The sequence below is a fragment of the Mauremys reevesii genome, linkage group 6, assembly GCF_016161935.1.
Source record: "Mauremys reevesii isolate NIE-2019 linkage group 6, ASM1616193v1, whole genome shotgun sequence".
Classification (NCBI taxonomy): Eukaryota; Metazoa; Chordata; order Testudines; family Geoemydidae; genus Mauremys; species Mauremys reevesii.
Window position 1 is genome coordinate 98,530,459 of NC_052628.1, and position 20,495 is coordinate 98,550,953.

Sequence of the window (20,495 nt, forward strand, 5' to 3'; positions counted from 1 at the left end):
ATATGTAATGAGAAGTCCCAGAAATAGCATTTTTAGTGGTTCAAAATGTGGTTCACTTACTATTACTTGACATCTTTCAAGTGGTACTATCAGAGGGGTAGCTGTGTTAGTCTGGATCTGTAAAAAGCGACAGAGTCCTGTGGCACCTTATAGACTAACAGACGTATAGGAGCATAAGCTTTCGTGGGTGAATACCCACTTTGTCAGATGCATGCTGAAGTGGGTATTCACCCATGAAAGCTTATGCTCCTATACTTCTGTTAGTCTATAAGGTGCCACAGGACTCTTTGTCGCTTTTTACTTGAAAGATGCTGGCTCTGCGATATGTTTGGCCTTTAAGATTTTTACAATGGCAAACTTGGGCAAAGACGCACCTTGCACACCATATCTGCCATTTGCTTGTTTGGTAGGACTACTTAAACATAAGAACGGCTCAAAAGCTTAATGCCATTATCAACGATGGAATTAAAAACATAAGGAAATACCCAACATAAACAAAACACAGGAAAAAGTAAACAGCAGTATGAGAAAGTGGAACCAGGTAAAAGTTTTCCTCCCCTAGCACAGTCTACTTCACAGCTTTTTTTCCCCCTACCATGAGTTTGAAGCGAAGAAGACGTCATTAAAATACTGGGTAGCCAGATGGGTTTTAGGAATTATCCACTGATATATCATTCTGTATGAGAAATGAACTGTGGAAAAAGTTGGGGAGAACATAAGATCTTGCTTGAAATGTTATGGGGGCAATGTGAGTTTTGACCCTCACATGGTTGTAGTTGTGCTGTAAAGTACAGGTTCCTTACCTGCCTTGTTGTCATAACTGTTTTGCTTTTCACACTGGACATTTTTTATTAGAAATTCCTGAACTTTCTTTTTATGTGCTCTTCTCATTTGTACTACTTAAACCCAACTTTGTTCAGAAGTTAAAATTGCCCTAACCACCTGCCAAACAATTTAGAGGAGCATTCTGCAGTGTCTTAGATGCTCTTATCACACTACAACTCGCTGAAAAAGTGCACCTTTTATAACCACTGAGGTACTGTATTTATCTTTTAAAATAAATCGGCTATGTGTTTCTTAATGTAAGATCAGTTTTTTCAAAGGACAAAGATTGCCAGTGTTTTAAAAGGGGGAACCTAGAAGAATTGTTTTAACCTATGAATGTATTCTAAGAGTGAACAAATTCTACAGTTTAGGTTAAATCTTGTGTTCATACTGTTTTTGTCGTTGTTTTAAATCTCTGTGCTTATCTTTGTTGCAGGACCCCAATAAGAATATAAACACAAACAGCAGCAGCAGTAGTAACAGTTTTTCAAAGCCCCATAAATTAACAAAGGAGCACAAGGAAAAACCGTCTAAAGACTCAAAAGAACATAAAAGTGCCTTCAAAGAACCTTCCAGGGAACACAACAAATCTTCCAAAGAATCCTCTAAGAAACCCAAAGAAAACAAACCACTGAAAGATGAAAAAATAGTTCCTAAGATGGCCTTCAAGGAACCCAAACCCATGTCCAAGGAGCCAAAATCTGAAAATAGCATTCTTACTATAACAGGTGGACAGCAGCAAGAAAAGAAAGCCCCTACAAAAAGGCCCCCTACTACAGATTCTGAGGAACTTACTGCCAAAAAAAGGAAAAAAAGTAGTTCGGAGGCTTTATTTCGAAGTTTTTCTAGTGCTCCCTCCCTGATACTTACTTGTTCTTCTGACAAAAAACAAATAAGGGATAAATCTCAGCTTAAGATGGGGAAGGTCAAAATGGAAAGTGAGACACTGGAGAAGAAAAAGCCTGCTTTACCACCATTTGACGATATTGTGGATCCCAATGATTCTGACATGGAGGAAAACATGTCCTCCAAATCTGAAGTAAGTGTCCCTTGTTTTTGTTTCCATGTTTTGGGTTGTGTTCCATATTTTTCTTCCTTTTTTTTTTTAATTTCTTTCAGGCAACTTTGTTATATCTGTGGATTCTAAATGGGCTTTTAAATCTTTTGTAAATTATGCAAAATCATGGATGTTAACTATTGGCTATTTAAATGTTTAGATGTTTTGGTTGTAACCTCACTTGGCTCATCAACTTGTTGACATAATTTCGGTGGCATTTCGGCGGCGGCGCCTCTGAATGACGCTGTTTGCCTCCGAATTTCAGCAGCATTTTGGTGGATGCTCATCCCCCGGCCAGTACGCAGGCGCACTTAGACGCCCCGGCGGGTGCCATGGCGCCCGCAGGCACCGCCTTGGGGACCCCAGTTATAGATTGTTTACTTGATTTATGGGAAATGTCTGGAATTAACAATGACATCAATTTATTCCCCTTCCAAAGAAACCAATTTCACCTTTTGTGAGAGATTGAGTTGTAAAGGTTTTTTCATGCTCTGTGATGAGGATTTGTATTAAGAGTCAAGAAAACTCTGTGGTAGGTTCTATTAGTTCTATTAGTTACTGAAATGTGAATAAAATATTACTTCTATTAGTTACTGAGATGTGAATAAAAGAAATGTTAAAGTATAATAGCTGCCGATATGTTGTTTGCAGAGGGCAAGTGTATGGTGCAGTAATCTATGCACATTCCCTTCTTACTAATAACAATGTTGAGAACACTCGTGTCCTGATTTAAGCATAGCTTTTTGTAACACAGATTTTTTTTCTGTATAGGGGAAAAAAAGCTCTATAATGAGCCACTGAAGATTGTTGTGATTTCACTGAAAGGATATTTCTGTAAGAAGTTATATAATAGTACTAGAGAGACAGCCACTTCAGTATCAATAAGCATTTCTGGGTTGGGGTAGAGGGAATGGTAACTACTAGTGCTCCTCTTCTCACCTTCTACCGCTTTCAAAAGTGCAGATCCATTGCTTCTTGCTAGCTTTTATTTGCACTTCTACATGATACTTGAGTTATAGCACTTGGGCCACTAGAGAGCTGTTTAGATGTTAAGTTGGTAGTAAATATTTATATTCCAGCAGCACCCAGAGACCACAGTCAGAATCGGAGGTTGTGCTCTCTGCTGTACAGATGTTGAGATAGACAAAGTCTCTGCCCCAAAGAGTTTACATAGTAATAACAGAAGTAATAGGGAGTGAGACAATTAATTATATACACTTTATATATGCGGTATAGTGGTATATTTCTATATTTATATTTACAACATTTTTTTTTAGTTTTTTTTAATTACACAAATAGCAATATTTTCCAACTGCCCTGAGTTTTGCCATTTAACATTGGCTACTTTCTTGTAGTTGTCACAGCTGAAGTTGGCCTGGAGAAGGGATTAAAAGGAGGAATGATCAGATCACATATCAAGGAGAACAATCCACACGTAACGGGTGGTGTTGAAGTAAGGATGAAGATGTTTGTGGGAATGAGCAGACAAGTGGGTGGTCAAGGTTGGTGTCTTTGGCTGAACAGAATGGCTGTGAGTAACAAAAACAAGTGGATAAGATCAGAGAGACAAAGTCTGAAGGGTCTTGAAGGTCAGGTAGAGAAACTTGAACTTGATATAGTGGAAGAAGCAGAGCCAGTGGAGGGATTTAAAGAGGGCAGTGGTTGGAGAGACTGGCAAGGAAACCTGATCTTCAGTAGCTCCATTTGAGATGGATCAGAATGTGAAGTGAGTGTTGAGGAAGAGGTTACAGTAATCAAAGCATGAGATAAAAGTTTCAGCTGTGGGCAGGTGGGATAGGAAGGATATTATGGAAGAAGCAGCAGGAAGATTTGGAAACAGCCTAGATATATGGGGTGAGAAAGAGAGAGAGAATCAAAGATGACCCAAGCTTACAGTCTTGACAGATGGGAAGAATGACACTGTTGTCAACAGTGACCCAGAAGAGGGCTCTGGAGGAAAGATAGGGAAGTTCCATTTTGGCCAAGCAAAATTGAAGTTGAGTGGAAGGCATCCAGCAGGTAATGGCGAGATAGTTGAGATGTGGCGACAGCGACACAGATTGGGAGTGAAAAAACAACTTTGTGAGTGACTTGTGTTTTAGCTTTTTAAAAGCTGATGAATGTGAATTGCTGTTGTAATTCATGGATTTATTTACATGGAATCATTTGTATTAGATGTGAAGTGGATTGATATGCTCACCACAATCAAGGGGTGCTTTTTGTTACAGTTAGCCATATATTATGCCAGTTACTTTGTTTTAAAATGATATGCCAGTTGGTTTATATACTGATAGTTTATGGGCATTTGGGTATCTTTATAGCTTGTCAAAGAGTTTGCAATCATATAGCTTACATCATCCCCAGAATTGTACATTAACATATTTAGAAACTCCAAAATGGAAGGAAGACAGGTAAATCATAGCAAACTTTTAGCAGTTCTGTCCAGCTCAAAGTATGAGCTATTTTTTGTTGTTGGCTGTATTTTGGTGAATGGGAATATTAAAAAAAAAAAAAAAAAAAAAAAGGAGAGTCCGGGAATGGCAAGTGTAATTATTTGTGTCTGAGAGTATTGTACGGCAGTTTCCTGGTAACTCTGTACACTTGAGTTCATTGGTAATGCTCGTGGCCAGGATAGCATGATTAATATATATGATCTTCATAAAAATTTAGTGTCCATGCTTTCTTGATGGGGAGTGGGCAGGAGAGCACTGCTCAGATGAACTGAGAATGAAGAGGTCTAGTAGTCTGACGCATTTTGAGGTGTATGAGTCAATCAGTTTGTTTTGTGCCTTCCAATGAAAGGAGATAATGCCACAATATTTCTGCATGTAAATAGTTAGGCCAGCATTTATAAAATATTGTATGTTTCTGATACCAGATTAGTGATGTGCTGTCAAAACTCCAAAAAAAAGAGCAACCTCAAAAACTGTCTATGTCAACTGCTGCTATATATTACCGTCCATGGGCAAAATATGACCCAAGTCCCACATTCTTGGCCAAAATCCATTAGTCCTTTCTCCCACTACTACCCAAACTCCTAGCCATCCATCCTTCAACCTTTGATCCACCATTCTTGAACCCATTCCGTAGCATCGTATAGAGGCTCTTAAATAATCCTTCCACCTGGTAGTTATTCTACAGCAGCAGGAGTGGTGGTGGCAGGTGGGTTGTCCCACAACTTATCTGTAAGGTGGTTGGTTGACTGAATAGTGGATTGTCTTCACCTCACTATCTGAGAGGGAAAAGCTCTGCAAATGGAGGAAAGGAGAAGAGAGAGGAGAAAGAAGAGCTTCCCCTTTACTCTCCCTTACTCTAACACTATTCCTTTTGGTTTTTGAGATAGTCCAGTCTCCCCTGAGTGCTAGCGGTTTTCCCTTTCATTACATTATTTTTGTTTTTACACTTCTGAAATGCTTATGTGCATTTCTGTATGCCTCTAACATGTATAATATAGTGATCCAATAAGAACTAGGAGTCACCAAATGAAATTAGTAGGCAGCAGGTTTAAAACAAATAAAAGGAAGTTCTTCTTCATGCAGCACACAGTCAACTTGTGGAACTCCTTACCTGAGGAGGTTGTGAAGGCTAGGACTATAACAGCATTTAAAAGAGAACTGGATAAATTCATGGTGGTTAAGTCCATAAATGGCTATTAGCCAGGATGGGTAAGGAATGGTGTCCCTAGCCTTTGTTTGCCAGAAGCTGGGAATGGGCGATAAGGAATGGATTACTTGATGATTATCTGTTCTGTTCATTCCCTCTGGGCACCTGGCATTGGCCACTGTCGGAAGACAAGATAATGGGGCTCAATGGATCTTTGGTCTGACCTAGTATGGCCCTTCTTATGTTCTTATGTAATTCTACTTAGTATATTAGAAAAAAATTATACAAATAGATATTTGAAGAAATAAAATTGTAATTAGAGTAGGAGAAATGAGAGTTAATTGCAAAATCCAAGCAGAAAACATTTTTTAAAAAAAGGAAGGAAAAAAGAAAAGGTTCCTTAACCTATCCTGAATTATTTTCAAGGATCATTCCTCTTCAGAATGAATTTAGAACAGTGAAGTGACCTAAGACTAACTAAAAAAAAAATAAAAAAATTGGGTATTTTTCTGAAAACTTTTGCCTAGCCTGCACATTCATCAGTTTTTAAATGCTACTTGGCTCTCGAGATAAGAGTTTTAATCACTTCTCTTAGTAGACTTGGTCTGTGATAGCATCTTCTATGGGGAGATGGGTAGAGGCAGGGAGAAGGGAATTAAAATACTCTCTAAAGGTAGTAGAGGAATCTCAGTGGATATCGACACTATGTGTAGGGGTGGAGATGCTGGTTAGTGTGGAAAGGAACTCTTCAAACCACCCAAGTGGAATTTTTATTTTAACTCTTCTTCTAGCTTGTTGTATGCCTCCTCTGCCCTACCCTATTCATAGCCCTGTTTAAACTGTCTGGAACCGGCAATAAATATCCCACTGTGGAGGCATCAGCTTTTGATTTTCACATGATGGAAGCTTGTCACAAGCAGAGAAGGTCTTTATTTTATTTCTAAAGTGGCTTTTTAATGACTGTTCCCCATGTGCATGCAAAGGCTGTAAAACTTGCAAGGTACATAGCTGAACAGAATTCTCTTTATAGGATGGGACTAGCAATGTTACAGCTATGGTTGAGATGGCATTTTCATTCTAAATCCTTGTTGCCAGTGGCTTTATAACTTTCTGAAAAAAATTACCCATAAGGCTGAAATTGCTCATGCTTGTTGTCAGTCTTGAGCTGAATTAATTTTAACATGTTAAGAGAAGATTCAGCATTGTTAAGACTTAGCAGTTACCTAGAGCTTCACAGATAAACTAAAATCATTTCAAAAGTTCAAATTCTGCAGGCATAAGCCTTTACTTCAGGCATGTAGTATTATTATTTGACTCTTCAGCCAGTCAGTTTTCCCTCTTTCCCCTTGAGAGAAGCATTTAAGGCAAAAAGGAAGGTTACTGCAACACTAGTTGGGATTGTAAAGCTACAGAAATCAAGGAAATGTGTGCTACTTTGGGAGCTCTATAGCCCAATTTATGTAAAATGGGAATTGGGGATTTCTGACACTATTATGAGCATTTAGAGTTTATGGTGCTTAATGATTCTGAATGTGTGTTCTGTAACTTGGCTGTTGTGATCCTACTGCATCTGACTTTTTTCAGTATCCCAATTAAAATCCACAAGTGCCTTCATTTTTAATACAAAGTAGGATTCCATGACGCAAGCGCTATTTGCAGTGCTGTTTATCACTTGTCAGTGATTGTAGTGGAATACCTGAGGGATACCTTGACATTGAACTAAAATACTACTGAAATTCAGACTTAGAGGTCTATAGGCTGCTTTTGTTCACTGCCCATAGCAGCTAGTAGTGCCCCTTCAAAGAGGAACTCCAGAAGCAGAGCTGGCTGTTCTGAGTGCCTGTTCAAGACAGGATTCTGTCCCTAGGATCCTTGGCAATCCATACAGCCCCATAATGATCTGGAAAAGGGGGGTGAGCAGGATGGTGGTAAAACCTACAGGTGGCATACAGATTAGTCAAAACTAGTGAAGAGTGGAAGGAACTTTAAAAGACCCGAACAGAGGCAAGTGTGTGAGCAACATGATGGCTGATGAAATTCAGTGTAGGCAAGTGGAACGCTATGCATGAAGAAACCATTTGAATCACTCAAATATGTTAATGGGTTCTAAACTAACTGTAGATGCTCAGGAAAAGAACTAGATATCTTTGTGAAAAGCTCAGTGAAGAGCATTTGTACTATTTACAGTGATGGTCAAAAGATGTTAGGTTGTACTAAAGGAATAGACAACAGCAGTAATGAAAATATTATAATACTATTACCGTACGTAAGTGGATTATATGCCCTCATCTTGAACTGTGTGTTCAGTTCTGGTCATGCTGCAAGAAATGAACCAATCCGTAACTTCCTGAAGCTAGGAAGATACTTCTCCAATGGGCATGGTTAGACTATAAGGTTTAGTTTTACATGTCTTGGTCAAATGTTTTCTCTCCTCTGTAACTTTAACTGATTTACTCTCTGTGGTGTAGTTAGGTTTGATGCACAGACAATTTACAGTTTTACGACAAAGATCGACTATATATTTTCAATAGTCACTTAAATGTTTGTTCATTAAGTGGCTTTTTTTTACAACTTGAATTAGAATCAGATTACAGATCAATTTCTATAATTCAACTGCAGTAATACAAATGTCAGGCCACCAAAGCAACAATAACATTTTTGAGTAAAGCTATAATCTGTTAGTTACCAAATGACATATTTTTTCTAGTTTTGGATGCTTTTTTAATGCTTTAAGTGAAATATTGCAGATCACACACAATGTGAAATAGTGTCAGTAACTATTAGTAATCAATATATTAATTATTCAACTGAGAAATTTTGTGAAGGTGTAACTGTGCCTTTGTGAGTCAGGACTGAAAACGCCAAATTCAGAACAAACTGCTGATAAATAGGGCAAACACAACCCAAAACTGGTGGTTATTCTCCCATGAGATATACCAAACAAGCAACTTAAGTAAACTTTGGTCTCACCACGCTGGCTAACAAGATATCATAAAAGCAGTTTCCTTTGGTGTTCCAGTCCCTGTATTACCCCCCAGAACACTAGCCTTTAGGGATGATTGGTTCTTTACAACCAGTCTCATCAAATAAAAGTTCTTCTGATCCCAAAGAACCAGCCAGGCACCCAACTCAATATATAACTCAGATCTTACCCCAAAATCACGCTGATGCCAATCTATTAGTATCTAAAATCTAAAGTTTTATTTATAAAAAGGAAAAAAGAAAGGTGAGAATTAACATTGTTTAAAGGAATTAAATACATACAGTAATTGCAAAGTTCTTGGTTCGGGCTTGTAGCAGTGATGGAATAATCAATTTTGACCATCCTGACACCAGCCCAGTCTCTCAACCTATTTTAGAGCTTCCTGATGTTGCTGTAAGTTATGTCTGGCTGTTCATAGCCCCAAGGGGCTGATTTGGCAGGCAGGTAATTGCAGGAGAGCAGTGGTGCTCTGCCATACTATGCATTGTTTTTTCCTCCCTGCTTATGCCCCGCATTCAGTGGACTGGGATGGGGCATGGCATGGTATCTCTTATCAGTATATAAGGCAATAGATGTGTCTACACTGCACACTCCTTTTGGTGGCATGTAGAGTACATACCCTCTTAGCATGGGTATAAATAGCATTGTAGACAGGCATTGCTTAAGTGACTACAGTAATGGCAGACCTGAAGCCTGTGGGTATGTACCTTACACAGTTTTCCATAACCCAAGCAGAGTTTTTCCCATCCTGCTGCCTCCCTGCTGCTGGAGACTTTCCCCACTGCAGGAAAAGACTCTGGCAATGGGGAGGCAGCAGGGAAAGGCTCCTGCAGTGGGAAACTGCTGAAGCTTTCCCCTGCTGCGTTCTCTCTGCCAGAGCCTTTCCCTGACACCAGTGGTTATGCACCACAGTGTGGACGCAACTTGCTTTTCGCTACAGCATGTGGCTATGCCTACCCCACACACCGCTGATATTGGAGTGTAGTGTAAATGTAGCGAGTAAGAGCTGTGTGTGCTCTTTATCTCTAAAAATCAGACTATGCATTTAGGTACCTAGCTTTAGGCATCCAAACTTGAGATTTTACCTCTTATCCCTTGTGATGTGCTACTGTACATAACATTTAGTTCTTTTGCCTACTGCCTATTTGAGGGGCAGAGATGGAGTTTCCTCTACATTACTTATGTCTGCTGACATCTAATTCAGCCTCTGAGGTGTCTTTAAAACTTCATCTTTGAATACAGAGCCATGGCAGCTTACCAATGCCTTGTAGGTGACTGAGAAAGTTAGATAGTGTTATACTCTGATTTTCTGTGGTCAACCCCCATTTTGAGCTTCAAATACCATGATAAAATTACAGTTGGGGGTGGGGGCGAGTGGGGGAGAGTAGTAGATCCAAGCACATCTTTGGTTGGTGATGAGCACTCTGCACACATTGAATTATTTCTCTGCCCATGACCTATAGACTGTTCATGTATGTGGTGACTTTTCTGTTAGCTGTGATATATACTGCATCATTTGATGCATTTTTGTTCTGTTTCTCTATTTGCTTACTCTTGCTTGTTGGCAAGAGTCAAATATTTTTCTTTGAGCTCCTCTCTTGGCTGCATCAATTTCCAAATGTGTCATTGTTTTAAAATATGTTAAACATTAGCATTAGCAGCAGACTTTCTGTTCACTATACTGTAGGTCTTTTAAAAGACCTAGTAACATTTATATGAGCTAACAAAGCTATCCAGAAGCCCTTGTATATTCAGACAGTTGGAAATCCCACACGTGGACCAGGGAATTGTTTTACTGGCTTTTGGTATGAGGAGTGCAAGGCATCAAGGGAAGGGAGGAGAAGGAAGACATATAAGATTTATAGCTTTATTGAGGCAGAGGGAGACTAGCACAGTCCACTTGAAAACTCCAACGACTCTTTTATCTTTGTTTTTTGTTTAAGAACAACTTTGAGAAAAAATTCAATGACAGGATGTTTGAGTTGAAGAAAATTCTGCCTGCTTGCTTCCTATATGGGATAGTGCAGCAGCACGATAACAAAGTACTTGACCTTCTTGTTTTCGCTGTCTGTGGAATCATGAAATATAGTGACATTCTCATAATATTTACATGAACTGCTAACTGTTGTGTGAAATGGGGAAATATGAAGTCTTGGATCTATATGAAATGTTTCCTCAGGCTAGAGCTGCCTGTTCTGAGTGGAGTAACAACGAAGAAGAGGATGTTGTGGCACTTCTTATTGATTTGTCACCAGTTTACTAGGTATAACAGAGAAAACTAGTAGTGTCTGGCTTTAAAGAAACTATTATAGATGAATTATAGTCACAAAGATCAGAAAAATAAGCACATGCTTAGGAGTTCCAGTTGACAACGTCCCTAATTCAACTTTTGTTTAAATCCCAGCTCCGTTGACTTGCATGAAATTTACCTCACTTATGCCAGTAAAAGTGAGAGCAGAATTTGACCCTGAATGTTCACGAAAATGCATATAACTCTGTTAGATATCTATGATTGTTGTGCTCCCCTGACTTTGCAACACATTCTGTGTATCCTCTTTGCCTTCTGTGTCTTTGTATATATCCCTGCAATTAATACAACATTATTACTATTAGTTTTTTGGCATCCTAAAGCCTATGAAAATGCCAACTCAGCAGAAGTGCATTAATCCATAAAAGTGTGAAGGAATGACACTTAATGCACTGCATTGTGTGTGGTAGCAACCCTAGACAGTAGGATAGTGAAGAACTTCAGTTATTAAAAGACAGAATACTTGAGAGCTATTTAAACTACATTTCTCTTTAGGAAAAAAAATTGTAAACTGCCTTACAGGAAGTCCATTGCAAACAATGAATGTACAGTAGTGAATATGGTTTTGTATTAAATTAAGTGTTTGCATATCTTAAAGTAGTCTTAAAAGTTTGCCCCATTAGTACCCTTTAAAAGTTAACCATAAAATGCCACTTTACATCTGGCATAAGATCTATTAATTTGGCCATTAAGAATGTGCAAGAATATTTTTAAAACCCCCATGGTCTTGTAAAATTTCCAGGCTCTTATTAGCTGAAAAATCCTACCTTCTGCCAGGGCTTAGAGCCAAGGTAAGATCTTTTAGCAGATAACGTTGAGAGTTTGAAATAACAATAATGAAGTAGACGTCCATATGGAATTTTCAACTTGAAATACGCTGTGGGGGCTAAAAGGGGGGAGAGTATTTTTAAAGCACAGGTTTAATTTGTTGCTGCAGGTTAGACTGTGTTACTACTCTGGCTAATTTTCAGACAAAAATATTGAAAAGCCAATGAGCTTTGTGGTTTTGTACTCCTTGTGTTTGTATGAGACCTTTCTCTGTGTGAACTCTGGCTCCTGAGTAAGCCAGCTTCCACAACCAGTGGCTCAGTTACACTTGAGAAAATCTCTTTCCTGTTTGATATTTTATTCCCAGTTTCTGCATTTACACATGAACTAAAAAAAAAAATAGTAAAAGGCTCCAGCTGCATATTGTACACGAGTACCTGGGAGCCACTGTTGTGGAGTCATTTGCCCACTGTACTCCTGTGCTGACGGTATTAAACTCTAGGCTCAAATAGGTGGACATGGTGGCCCTACATGTGAAATATAAGCACATCACCTCTATGTTTGGTCAGTGTTTCTGTGGGGGAACAACGAGGCTCCTCTAGAGGAATGGGTGAAGCAATCAGGACTTGGATACTAAGCTGATGGACACCTTTCATATGGCTATACAAAGCGTATTTTGTTAGCTTCTGTTATGAATGGAAAAATGTTTTGTCTGTCCTCACTAAAACCGGCTGCACGCAACAACCTTACTTACTGTAGTAAGACATCTACAGCGCATGGCACTGCCTTTTTTAATAACTGAAAAAAATTAAACATACAAGAGTACAAAATAACATGTATCTCATTGTCTGCCACTTGAAGAAAGGGTGAACTCTTACGTATACCAGCAATTCTCAAACTGTGGTCATTGGGTCACTAGTAACTCATGTTTGCACATGCATGAAGCCCAATTCTTCACAATTTCACACTTAACTAAGCAATCTGTCTCTTGTGCCACTGTTTTCTGTAATTTACAGTGTACATGCTGTGTGCTTGGAATATTAATTTGATAAGAAATCTCTTAAAAAAGCAGGGTCCAATCCTGCAAAGTTGCTGAGCATCACTTGATTCAGTGGGAGTTGAGTATGTTGAGTACTTCCCATCAGATGCTCAGATCCTTTCAGGATTGGACCCTAAAGATGTAGTATACCAGACTCATTAATTAAAATAATATAAGAATAAGACTAAAATTTTAAGTAGTTTGGGACCTGGATGGATGACCGCCTATGAATACCCGATACTCTAGTGTTGCTGCCTTTTTGTAAGAGCAATAACTGCTCTCACTGATTTTAGTATTTGATGGCTTTGACAACAACTCCTCTTTGCAGGCCTCAATTAATGTTGCTTCTGACACACACGCACGCGCGCGCGCGCACACTCTCTCTCTTTCAGTTACTAAAGGCCTTGCTTCAATTCCTTCCTGGAATGGACTTCTCACAAATAATTTCATGTTTACTAGATATTCTTTCTGAACTGTCCACAGCAGTCTTAGTAATTTTTGTGTTCTTGCCAAAAGACACTTACGCATCAGCAGTCTTTAATTACAGTAACTTTAATTTTAACCGTTGTGCATTAAACTGTTCTGTAGGTTGTAAGATGAATTGTTGTTGAACCAGGAAGGTGAGAAAAGCTCAGTAGGTAATGATTCTACTGTGGTAGTAACTTTGCATGTAAGAAGAGATGGTGGTTATTACAGTAGTTGTTCTGTAATCCCTTGTTGGTTTATACAAATTTGAAAAAAACTTAAAACTATTAAAAAATATCTGAAAAAAATTGGTGTGACCAGCTTAAAAGTTGAATCACATGAAAATCAGGAAGTTCAGTGACATTCTCACAGCAAAATCATGTGTTACATTATTGCTCAACATTGCTCAATGTAAAATACTGGTAAACAAATAATACAATATAATATAAAGTTAGTGTTCTAGGCCTGAATGCTGCAAACACTTTATACAGATGCTTAAATTTATTCAGAAGTGTAATTGTATTCACATCAATGGGATTACTTGTGCATAAAGTCAAGCCCCTGCATAAAGGCATTGCTGGATTGGGGCCTTATTTTTTATATTTCAGCCTTATAAAATTCTATTAACCCGTTAGCCTGCAGCAAGTAAATATTTTACATGAGTACATTCAATGTCAGTGTTTTCATTATGTCATTCCGTTGGAGCAAAGGACAGACAATTGTACTTTGTGTCTGGGCTGGTAAATTCATGATAGTTTTGTCAGGCTGATATAATTATAGATGTGCGTACTACAGAGTTCTGTGATCATGAGATTGTGATTTTCAGATTTCACCATATATGTTGGATTAGTATATATTTTCTCTTTGCTGCAGACCAGGTAGAAGGCTTTGTATAATTAAACTATTATTGTTCCACTCTTCAGCACACAGTCATTTTTAGTAATAACCTCTTGCATCTAAAATAGTCTGATATATTCCAGATTTTTTTTATGTACTTTCACTCTTTATGTAGAACAGTCAAAGTTACTGTTGTTTTCTTTGGCTAGATTTGTACATTTTATCTACAGTTCTCCTGAAGATTCATTGCCAAACTCCCCCAAATATTCATAAGATTAATTTTCATAACATTTCCCATTCAGAAGCTTGTAATCTAGCCGGATGATTAAAATGAATTTTCCACAACACAGTGTACATATAATTTAATTGAATGTTACTTAAAAACTGAATAATCACTTCAAGTTGCATTTTAATGGACAGAATACAGAAAGGATTACCCAAGCACAATACAAATGCTTAAATATCATGCATGTTAACTTAGTTATAAGTTATTTCCTGCTGATCAGATAGTGCCATTACAAATCCTGCAGCATTCTGGGTGGATTGTATTGTGGTAGCTGTTTAAATGTGATATGGTATCTTAGGAATGTTGGGGAACCCTGTTCTAATTGGTAAAAAAAAGTGTTTTATTTTCCTCGCGGAATGTTACAGTAGGAATGGTTATGAGGGTGACCAAATTTTGAACTGAAGGATTGGATGGTGGGGATAGATGAATGCATGGTGGATATTTTTAGGGAGCTAGGAAGGTGCACATGGGGGGGGGACGTTTGAGGGGTGGGGAAAACGGGGCTTGTTCCCCTCGCGCAGCATCAGAGCAAGGCTAAAGCTGGCTCACAAAGAAAAACAAAAAACAAAACCACCTCACCCTGTAGAAAGCAGATTTTGTAAATCTGACCACCAGGAGACTTGAATAGCCTTCAAAAATGGAGTGATTGCAGGTGTCTTTCATTTGTTCCCTGAAAGATCATAGAATTATAGAAGATTAGGGTTGGAAGAGACCTCAGGAAGTTATCTAGTCCAGAGGGGGGCAAACTACGGCCTGTGGGCCACATCCGGCCCTCAGGACCCTTCCCTGGCTTCTGCCCCCCAAACTCCTGCCAGGGTGCAGGGTCAGGACGGGCTTGCAGAGGAGCCAACCCAACTCCCTAGCAGTGCAGTCAGCGGGGTGGAGGCTAGCCCCTGGCCCCTCCCCTTCTGCTCCCCTCCCTTCCTGCCTCCCTCACACTCACAGTTTCCCCAGCGCCTGGGCAGCGTAGCTGCAGCTGTGGCTGGGTGGCACGGCTATAGCGCCGTCAGACCTGGTGCTCCAGGGTGGCGCGGTCAGGGGGGCAGGGAGCAGGGTGAATTTCGGGGGGTGGGGCGAGAAGCAGGGCGGGTTGCAGGGGCGTGGTCAAGGGGCCTGGGCCCTGCTGCCAGGGACAGGGGCAGAGCAAGCCAGGGCCCCCCTCCACTCTCAGCAGCCAAGCCGAGATAGGGAGTGGGCCCTGCCCAGTTGCCAGGGAGAGCAGCCAAATGAGCAGGGGAAATGCACAGGGAAAGGATTGATCCCCCACCACATGGGGTGGGAAGAGCAGGGAGGGTTGGATAGGGGGTGGGGGGGATTCTCCAGGGGGGTGGTCAGGGCATGGGGAGCAGGGAGGATTGGATAGGGGACGGGCATCCCAGGGGGATGGTCAGCAGGCAGAGAGCAGGTGTGTTTGGATAGGATGCGGGAGTCCTGGGAGGCAGTCAGAGGTGGGGAGCAGTGGGGGCTGGATAGGGGGTGGGGAGCAGGCCATGCCTCCCTGTTTGAGGAGGCATAGCTTCCCCCAGCCTTCCCTACCTGGCCCTCCATACAATTTCTGTACCCAATGTGGCCCTAGGGCCAAAAAGTTTGCCCATTCCTGATCTAGTGCAACCCCCTGCTCAAAGCAGGACCAACCCCAACTTAACCCCAACCACCTTGCTTGGGTGGGGTCTAGAGGAGGGTAGGATAACAACCTGTGACAGGCCTGGGGGATACGGGGAGTGATTACTGACTTGCTTGTGCACTAAGCTAACCTGATCTGTCGTGAGGCCAATCCACAGGCAAATGTGGATTTTAATGCCCCGTCTAACTAATGGTATCTCATACTACAGAACATTATTTTGAGCTGAAACTGTTATTTAGATTCATACAGATTTGCTGATCTAGCTTGCTTGTGAGAGACTCTGGAGGGCCATGGTATTTGCCAACTAATGCTGATTTATTTTTGAACTCCTCAATGTTTCAACTATTGAACAGAGGTGTAGCAGAGCAGCACTATCCCTTTAGGGGGAAATTATTATATGTAATTTATTGCATCAAGGATTTTTTTGCATGCTATTAATTTTGGGGGCATATATTAGAATCTTTATGAAGAGGCTGCTTGCCATATTAAGCCATAAACCATTTGGCAAATTGACAGAAATTAGATTCCATGTTGTAGCAGTCAGTTTCATACTGTAGTGTTAGGAGGTAGGGAGATATGGATATAGTAATTTACACTTCTCATCTGAGTCTCTTTTGAAAGATCTGCAAAACTTATCTCTCACTCTGAGCTACAACTGAAAAGGATGATTAAAGGAGACAGATAACATATCCCACTATCATGGAAAGAGCTGAGGTTTTTTTTGATGTGAAAGGATATCTTTTCTAATACCTTGCTGTCATCTGAGAAGATTCTTCAAATATCTAAGGATAATGGATACCAGGGATTGTAGTAACTGAATCAGTGGTCCTGGCATTCATTACCTCTATCAGAAAGCCATTGACTGATGGAAATTCCATCCCCATTTCACCCTTTTTTGATTGTAGGAAATGGGATTTCAGGACCAAAGTAAATCCCAAATCTCTGCTTCTTTCTGTGAACTCATTTTAGTCATTATCAGGAATAATAGTAATATATTTTTAAATGATTAGTATAATCAACTGCAGAAATATTGTGTAAACCAGGACAGGAAAGATAAATGTAGATTGAAAGTATTTTAGTTTCTTACTTTTCATTGTATAAATAGTCTTTTCATTACCAGAGTTGATTTAATGCAAATTCAGTTAATGTAGTGTAACTCTGGATTAAAATAATATGATCCCTATGCATGTGCACCTTCTATGGTAGGACTGAAATCTCTACAGTGGCTAGGATTATTAAATGAAAACCCATGGTCTGAAGATTCTAGACAGCAACAATAGGATCTCGGAGTTTTACAAGTTCAAGGAGGGGGATGGTAAGGGAAATAGACACTCCAAAGTGGTGGTGGTGAGTCACTTTTGCTTTGGCAGTAAATCATTACAAGTAGATAAAACTTTGCAAGTAAAGTTTTATAATTTTAGGCAAAGAATATGCTTTGTAGATTTGATGTCTCTACTTGATTTATTAGTGCCAGATACTCTGAATACAATAAAATACAAGATTGATATTGACTGGAATATAATACATGGAAAGAAATCTTAATTTACTAGTTTAGTAATAACACGATTACCTCAGACATCTGTAATTACATTAGATTTGTATTGCACAAAATTATAGTGGGTTGGGCCCAACTTAATTTAAATGTAAACAGAAGTACTGGGATTGTGTTGTTAAAGAAAATTATTTTCTTTGGTTTAAATAGTCTTGTGATAGCAACTTTCTAGTTGTGGTGTAGAGGCCACATAATGGATTTAATTTACTACACAGGAAGTTCTGCTACCAAAAAACTGACCTCATAATGTAAGAAATATACCTTGCAATCCTAAATTTGCAATGGAATGACAGGGAGCTTTCAAACAAGGATTATTTTTCATAGTAACGAATCTGAGTTTGGTATGTGAAATAGGTAAGATTACAGCACAAAAATGTCTGTTGAGCCATGAATGGTAAAGAATTGTGGTGAAGAGACAGCCATCTGTTTTGTGTTTTTTCTTGAAGACTAAGCATAGTTCACATTGTATGAATAATTGTGTGTATATAAAGTGCAAATCTTTGGTGAAAACCATTACACAAATACATATTAGTACTAACATAGAACACATGCTTACTTAGGTGTTTAGATAGTACAGTGATAGGTGTGTTAGAAATACCTAAAGACAAAACTGTGTGTAGTACACTATTGCCAACTGCAAGCATCCAAAAATCATGAGTCAGGCCCCTGCAAAAATCATGTGTGGCTTAAAAATCATGAAATTTGGAAAAATTATTCTAATTTTTGTTTTCTAGTTTTTGAGCCTTTAAAGTACACTTGAGTCATGTTTTAAAGCTTTTCCCTTAGGATGTCATTCACCTGATGTAGATCTCAGCCACAAAGTTATGTGCACAACAGAAGCCTAGCAGTTAGTCTGTCCTGGGCTCACTGAAGAGCCCTCTTCTGTGACTGTAAACCATACAGCGAGCAGATAGAGGGAACTGAGAAGGGCCACAAGATCTAGGCTCCATGGATCCAGTGGGCCCAAAAGCCCAGTTGAGAGAAAGCAAAAGCGCACTAGGCTAGAACAGGGGTCGGCAACCTTTCAGAAGTGCTGTGCTGAGTCTTCATTTATTCATGCTAATTTAAGGTTTCGCGTTCCAATAATACATTTTAACGTTTTTAGAAGGTCTCTTTCCATAAGTCTATAATATTTACTTTACATACAACAATAGTTTAATTATATAAGGTTTCTAAAATGTTTAAGAAGCTTCATTTAAAATTAAATTAAAATGCAGAGAACCCCGGGCCGGTGGCCAGGACCCAGGCAGTGTGAATGCCACTGAAAATCAGCTCTTGTGCCGCCTTTGGCATGTGTGCCATAGGTTGCCTACCCCTGGACTAGAACAAAAACCATAGTAATGGCTTTATGTGCATTCAGATGGATCTTAGAAGTATTTTTAGTATTCTTATGCTAATTACGGGTATCAACACCTCAAAGCTGAGGTAGTTTAGGACGACTACCCTCCTACCAAATCTAATGTTCCCTCTAATCGTAGATTCACTTCTTCGTGTATTGCTGTGTGATGCTTCATCAGTGTATGGGAGAGAAGCTGCCTCTTTCTTTCTTGTATCCCTTGTATCGCTCTCTCTGCATGGATGAACAGAATGTGGCACTATGGGGAGCTTGCTTGAGGAGGAAAAAAGGCAACTATGGACCAGCAAGAGTCATTCTGGCTTCCAATCAGTGAACTCTTGCTGCAGTTCTCTGCTATAGCCCTTAGCTTTTTTATTTAGTCCTTATTTGCCCATAGGGAAGAGAGCAGAAAATGTCGAAGAATTGACAAGTAGGCTGGAATTCTAGTATCGTCAAACCCCAGTGTTCAAAAGCATGAGACAGATGCTAAAATTCGTTGGACTGGCTTAAAAATTGTAAATTAAACATTTGTTTTTGTTTGCCTTCTGCTTTGTTAGCCTTTAGGGGAGTCACTCCTATCCCCCAGATTTGTGTGTGATCATTTCATGTTCTAGATTAACCTTGAAGGCACACAGACAAATGCACACTGGCTGCTTAGGAATCATAGAAGTTTAGGATTGGAGGAGACCTCAAGAATTCATCTAGTCCAACCCCCCTGCTCAAGGCAGGACCAACCCCAATTAAATCATTCCAGCCAGGGCTTTGTCAAGCCAGGCCTTAGAAACCTCTAAGGATAGAGATTCCACCACCTCCCTAGGGAACCCTTTCCAGTGCTTCACCACCCTCCTAGTGAAATAGTTTTTCCTAATATCCAACCTAGACCTCTCCCCCTGCAGCTTGAGACCATTGCTCTTTGTTCTGTCATCTGCCACCACTGAGAACAGTTGAGCTCCATCCTCTTTGGAACTCCTCCTTCAGGAAGTCGAAGGCTGCTATTAAATCCCCACTCACTCTTCTCTTCTGCAGACTAAACAAGCCCAGTTCCCTCAGCCTCTCCTCCTAAGTCATATGTCCCAGCCTCCTAATCATTTTCGTTGCCCTCAGCTTCACCAATGTCAAATAGAGGAGAATAATCACTTCCCCCGATCTGCTGGCAATGCTCCTACTAATGCCTCTCAATATGCCATTAGCCTTCTTGGCAACAAGAACGCACTGACTCATATCCAGCTTCTCATCCACTGTAATCCTCAGGTCCTTTTCTGCAGAACTGCTGCTTAGCCAGTTGGTCCCCAGCCTGTAGCAGTGCATGAGATTCTTCCGTCCTAAGTGCAGGACTCTGCAACTGTCCTTGTTGAACCTCATCAGATTTCTTTTAGCCCAATCCTCCTATTTGTCTAGGTCACTCTGGACCCAATCCCTACCCTCCAGCGTATCTACCTCTCCCCCCCAAGCTTAGTGTCATCCGTGAACTTGCTGAGGGTGCAATCCATCCCATCATCCAGATCATTAATAAAGAGTTTGAACAAAGCCAGCCCCAGGACAGACCCCCTGGGGCACTCTGCTTGATACCGCTGCCAACTAGACATCGAGCCATTGATCACTACTCGTTGAGCCCGACGATCTAGCCAGCTTTCTATCTACCTTAGTCCATTCATCCAATCCATATTTTTTTAACTTCTTGGCAAGGCCATATCAAAAGCTTTGCTAAAGTCAAGATATATCATCTATTAATCTTTTCCTAGTTCCTAAGGTGGGGAAGCTGCCTTTCTTTCCCTCTCTGTCTATTTCCTTTATTGCCCCTGTCCCTACCTC

General features: G+C 40.0%; 1 protein-coding gene across 6 annotated transcripts in view; it reads left to right on the forward strand.

Annotated features, from left to right (window-relative positions):
• MLLT3 (MLLT3 super elongation complex subunit) overlaps positions 1-20,495 on the forward strand; it is a 246,147-nt gene that overhangs the window by 192,856 nt on the left and 32,796 nt on the right. For all 6 annotated transcript variants that reach the window (XM_039545641.1, XM_039545640.1, XM_039545643.1 and 3 more), the window contains one exon: positions 1,262-1,864. In XM_039545641.1, coding sequence (XP_039401575.1) covers positions 1,262-1,864 — 603 coding nt within the window. The remainder of the gene's footprint in view (positions 1-1,261; positions 1,865-20,495) is intronic.